Below are 5,766 nucleotides of genomic sequence, written 5' to 3'. Positions count from 1 at the left end.
AGGCCTAATAAAAAAAAAAAAAAAGAAGAAGAAAAAGAAAAAAAAAGTAATCTGCCCGGTAACAATCAGCGCGCAGTAGCAGGAGCCCCAGAGCTATTGGCTATGCAAATAGAGGGAGGGGAGACGGCGCCCCAAACTCATACTCACCCTTTTAAAGAGATATTCCCCCCTTCCCCACCCCTTCCGCCCCACCCTTGTTTAAAGGGGCTGGCTCCGGGGCCTGAGTTAATCGCTTGCACCTCTGGTTTATTCAAGTCCCCGCCTCCGCCTTTCAGGGGACCCAGTGAACAGTTCACCCAGGCCAACCTACGCTGCCCCCCAGCCCCGCTGTTCTCCCGGCCCCTCTCGGGGGCCCCCCCTTCCTGGGGAACGAGGTACTCGGCGGGCCTCGGTGTGCCCAGAGAGCCCGGCCCACGCCATGCTCGCTGCACGTGCCAGCGCCACCAACTTGCCCGGGCGCTGGGTGCTCGCCCCCTCCTCGAGAGAAATACACGGAAAGGCAGGGAGGAGGGTGGCGGGAGGAAGGAGGTAGGAAGCGCCACCATATCCCCTGTAAGAGCGGCCTTGACCGGGGATGCGTTTGAGCACATGGCAGGGCCAAGTGCGTCCAGATTGGCTGCGCCTGCACCGCAGTTCCGCTCCGGGGGAGAAAGCCCCGCTGGCGAGTAAGGCGCGAGCCGCGCAGGGTCGGCCAGGATGCGAGCGAAGGACCCGGGGTGGAAGAAACCTCGGGCCTCCGGCGAAAGGAAGGGGTGGTGTTGTTCGCGCAGGGGGAGCGAGGGGGAGCCAAACCTCATCCTTCGCTGGCCCCCTCCCCTCCCCCTCCCGGGCTATTTCCTAGAAAGCTGTATCGGTGCGGCCACGCTCGGCGCAGACACCTCGGGCGGCTTGTCAGCAGATGCAGGGGCGAGGAAGCGGGTTTTTCCTGCGTGGCCGCCGGCCGCGGAGGAACCGCTGGTAGCCCTGCCCCCGGCCTGCGGCCGCCCTGGGCTCTCCGCCGCGGCGCCCCCAAAAGCAGTTTCTGCTCAAGGGTCCCCCATTCTGTCAAGCAGAGGCACCCTCGGAGCGCCCACCCCTTCCTCTCCGTACACGTGCAGGGCGCTGGGGTCCCTTTAATCGGCTTCGGAAACAGCTTCGAAGTTATCAGGAACATAAAGTTCAGGGACACTACCTTGACCCCCGGGTATGCGAGGGTGCTGTTCTCTAAGCCAGCCCTTCCCCTGCCCGGAAGGGCGCTTTCTGAATTGTCCGAGCTCATCCCGACTTCAAGTCACCCCCCCCCCCCCCCCATTCCTGGATCTGGGCTACACTGCTGGCTATTATTATAGAGTCCGTTTTCAAGAAGCCAGCGTTGGAGGGTAGTATTTTGGCATCCTACACCTACGGAGTGTGCGAAATTGGAGGGCATAGATGGGAATTGGTGGTTTTTGGTGGGTTCCCCCATCGGGGCCCCTGGCATGCGGGGCTGGATGGAGGGAGCGGGCCTCGGAAAGCCAGGGAGAGGGCTAGGGGGCGGGGGACCGCGTTTGAAGTTAGGTCGGGCCAGCTGCTGTTCTCCTTAATAACAAGAGGGAAAGGAGGGAGGGAGGGAGAGGACTGAAAGGAGGGAGGGAAGGGGAGGGAGAGGAGGGAAGGGGAGGAGGAACCGGAGAGGGGAGCGCGCTAGAGGGAGGAGAACTAACTGCCCAGCCAGCTTGCGTCACTGCCACAGAGCAGTGAAGAGCGAGCTGGGGAGAGCGAGACCAGTTTGAAGGGGAGGACTGGTGCGAGTTAGGCAGCCCTCAGGCTCTGCTCGCCCACTCCACCCCTTCCCTCTCTCCTCCGCCACCTTCACTCTTGGCCCTCACCTTTCTGCCCCAAATCCTCTCTCTAGCCAAAGGAAGGAGGTAAGGGGAACCGTCTCCCCTCCCCCTCCAAAAAAAAGGAAAAAACTTTTCCAGTGCGAAGGAGGCAGGGGAGCGAGCGCTCGCCGGCTGGCTATGGAGCTGCTGTGCTGCGAGGTGGACCCGGTGCGCCGGGCCGTGCCGGACCGCAACCTGCTGCAGGACGACCGCGTCCTGCAGAACCTGCTCAGCATCGAGGAGCGCTACCTTCCGCAGTGCTCGTACTTCAAGTGCGTGCAGAAGGACCTCCAGCCCTACATGCGCAGGATGGTGGCCACTTGGATGTTAGAGGTAGGTCTGCAGGCGCCCCTCACCAGGAGCCGCCACCCCACCCGGGTCCTCAGCCCCCCACGTGGGGAGCCTAAGCGAGAGATGGCAACCCCTGCGCTGGCCTCCCGACTCCCGGGCGCGAGGTTACCCCGCGGCCCTGGGCGGGTGGGACGCGTGGCTCCGTTTCGGTTCCAGGCCAGGTTAACTGGGGGGTGGGGGTGGGGGGGCGATCTGGGAGAAACGAGGCTGTCCCAGGGCGGAGGTGGGGGAGCATCCGCGCGCGTGTGCCTGCTCGTGGCTTCCTCCGCTTCCCACCCCCATCCCGACCTGTCGTTTGCGAAGCGGTCGCGGCTTTCGGAGCCGGGAGGAAGAGAGTAGGAGCGTGAAATCGGGGTCCATAGTAACAAGCAGCCCCCCAAAAGGCCGGGGCAAACCCGTCCTAGCCTTAGGTCCCCGCATGTGGTCGCGACTCCGCGTTGGCACTGGGGGGGGGGAGGGGGAGGACGAGAGAAACGGGGAATTCAGGAGCCCCGGAAGTCCCAATGAAGCAGCGTGTGTTCTAGGGGAGCCCCAAAGAACCACGTCTTTGCCCTTGCTCCAGATCCGTGCGGAGCGAGCCGTGTGCCCACGTACGCACAGCTCTGGACCTGCCGTGGTTTCGCCATGTTGCTTTGCAAACTGGGGTTGGAGAGACTGGAAGACGCCGCTCGCTCCCCCACGCGCCCCATCCTCCCGGTCACCCCACTCCTCTTCGTGCCCTCTCCCCAACTCCCCTCTCGCGGAGGGTACTTACAGTTTTGCTTTCCAGCTTCCTCGGTGCGGAGGTTTGGGTGGGGTAGGAAAGGGGGGAGGAGGTGTGTGTAGGGGAAAGTCGGGGCTCCAGCGAAGGAGAGGTCATAGCCCCCCGTGCCCCTTTCGGGCTCCCTGTCCCCGTCCGTGCCCCAGCTCGTCCCCACGTTCCCCAGTTTCTGCCCTCGCGGGCCGCTGCCGGACACTTGCGGCGGCTCTCACCCCTTTAAGTCCCCCCGGGATCCAAAGCCCCAGGGGTCGAAATACAGACCTTCCTGGCACCTGAAACCTCCGTTTCGGGAAGCCTGGATCCTCTTTGGGGTTTTCACGCCAAAAAGGCTTTTCTAGGATATTTCCTCGATTTTTAATTATTTTTTGAAACCGTCCCCCCTGCTCCGCCTCCAGCTGCCGAGGCAGCGCAGGGACCCCCCCAGACAATTTTTTCAATTGTCGGGAATGATAGAGCAGAGTCTGGGGGTCCGAATGGGACCAAGAAGTAGACCCCCAGAGCCTCTAGAATATTTTTATTGATTTTTTGAAAAGATGACGAAATCCAAAAAAGAGAGTGAGTGAGTTAGAGTGCCCGAAGGAGTGAGTAACCGAAGGAGCGGGGCTGGGGCGGCCGGCGCGCAGGGCTGGGAGTCCCCGTTCCGGATCTTTAATTCACCCCTATTTTTATGCTCCCAGGGAACACCCAAGCACGGATGGGCTCTTCAAATGTCCCCCCCATTTTCTCATCTTTATTCTTATCACTCGGTCTCCTCCCCTCCCCCCACAAAAATATTAATTATTTTCTTGTTCCCACAGCGTGTGCTGCTTCATTCTTTTTTACCTTTTCTGATACATTTTCCGTCTCTCCCACCCTCTGGACTGCCGCTGTAGGTGTGTGAGGAACAGAAGTGTGAGGAGGAGGTCTTCCCTTTGGCCATGAATTACCTGGACCGCTTCCTGGCTGGAGTCCCAACTCCGAAGTCCCATCTGCAGCTCCTGGGCGCTGTCTGCATGTTCCTGGCCTCCAAGCTGAAAGAGACCATCCCGCTGACTGCAGAGAAGTTGTGCATTTACACCGACAACTCCATCAAGCCTCAGGAGCTGCTGGTAAAGCCTGTCCCCTCCCTCTCTGCTCTTCTGTCCTGGCTCCCTCTAGCCTAGGACTATGCCTCTCCCCAGCACTCTACTAGCAGATTCCTGGGATCTAAAATTACCCTACACACACACACACACACACACACACATTCACACACTCAGTTTTTCTCCCTTGTGGACAGTCGCTCTCTGAGCAGGAGACACTGCCTTTGTGTGTATTCCTACTATGCGCCAAGCGCTGAACTGAGCACTGAGGCTACATGTGTGAATAAGACCCTCGTGGAGATTAGCGTTGGTGCGTTTCATTTGCAGTGTGTGTGTGTTTGTGGGGGGAAGCATGGGATATTTTAATTAACAGTGATAATATTTTAATTAAATTTCCAGTGTTCAAACATGAGAAAACCATCAGTTTTCGTATTATAGGAATGTGTTCACATGATAGAAGTGTGTAGGGTGTGCCCCTCAACCTGGAGTTCGGAAGGCAGTGTCCTGTGTATAAAGTCTCATGGTGTATAAAGCTACCTATGCATAGTAGCTGTTCATGAAATAGCAACTCCTTGACTTTGAGCAAAGTTAAAATTTGTCCTTTTCTTGGAGGAGTCTGAGGCCTGGGTTCCTAGCTCCAGAGGGACTGTGACCTCTGTACAACCCCAGGGGTCATGCCTTGCCTCTGCTTGGCTGCCAGTCACCCTGTTTCCCACCCTGGCTAACTTGCCCTGCAGCTTTGCACATGAGTTGGCTATAGTGCAGCAGCACTGGGATGGCAGAGCAGCTCTCAGCGCCCCCCCCCAGAGGTTTGCACACCTTTCCTGCACTGTTTGGAGAAGGAGCACCCCCATCTCACCCCTCCCCCTCAGTTCTTGCACAAAGTCTCTGGGCTGAGACTGGCTTCTTGAACTGAGCTCTTTGTAAGGAACTTTCCTTTCTGGAGCTGTGCTGCCATCTAGTGGCAGACATGCGCAAGGTTGGGGGAGGAATTGCAGAGAATGTAGCGAGGGGCAGGAATGACTTCACCTTTGAACTGCTGCCAGATTTCAGCTGCTTCTGGTTTGGTCCGAGAGGCCCAGAAAGGTGCTTTCTTCTGGGAGATCTGCTTCCTTTAATAATGGTGCAAGAGGAGCGATGTGCACTCACATTTCCTAGTGAGAAAGGAGGTCTGGAATTTCAAGCCATCTTTGGAAATATGGGTCACTCCACAATGTTAGGGTTTTTAACCTCCAGCCGCCATGAAAAGCCAAAGCAGATTTTAGCAGTCACAGAGGGGGAAAAAAAACTGTTAGCATTGGAGACCAGCTTGTTTTTCTCACAGGAGAGTAGAAAACAATCTTCCGTGTGGCTTGTTTCTTTCTCCGAAGACAGAAGGATTCTTCACAACACCCACTTTCTCCAGGACTAATTCACCATGCTCCAAGCATGCCTGTCTTTTTTCATTTCCTCTCTTAATTCCAGATGTTGAGATCTGGAAGAATTCTCCCATTTTACACACGCAAAAGCTGAGGCCCAGGGAAGGCAAGGCATGCTCCTGGCCACACAGCCAGTTAGTGTGGTTTGAGGCCTGAGCTCTGGGTACTGACCGAGCGTCTGACCCTCACCTCGGTAAGCGAAGTGAGTCCCGGTGCTCAGGGTGAATGGGACGCTGGCGAGCCGGCGTCTGCTTTGTTCTGAAGACGCCTGATTGATGGGCACGTTTTTTTCTCTGATTGCACGTATTTTCAAGTTTTAGTTTTAGCCTCTTTCC

At 57.5% G+C, this 5,766-nt stretch overlaps 1 protein-coding gene across 1 annotated transcript in view; it reads left to right on the top strand.

Moving 5' to 3' along the window:
- Positions 1-1,682: 1,682 nt before the first annotated feature.
- The window catches only part of CCND2 (cyclin D2), a 29,070-nt gene continuing 24,986 nt past the window's right edge, over positions 1,683-5,766 (top strand). The window contains exons 1-2 of the mRNA XM_006172034.3: positions 1,683-2,174; positions 3,825-4,040. Coding sequence (XP_006172096.1) covers positions 1,980-2,174; positions 3,825-4,040 — 411 coding nt within the window. The 5' untranslated portion in view covers positions 1,683-1,979. The remainder of the gene's footprint in view (positions 2,175-3,824; positions 4,041-5,766) is intronic.

The sequence above is a fragment of the Tupaia chinensis genome, unplaced genomic scaffold (assembly GCF_000334495.1).
Source record: "Tupaia chinensis unplaced genomic scaffold, TupChi_1.0 Scaffold150288_1, whole genome shotgun sequence".
In the NCBI taxonomy this organism is placed as follows: Eukaryota; Metazoa; Chordata; class Mammalia; order Scandentia; family Tupaiidae; genus Tupaia; species Tupaia belangeri.
This window is presented reverse-complemented; position numbering and strand designations above follow the sequence as displayed.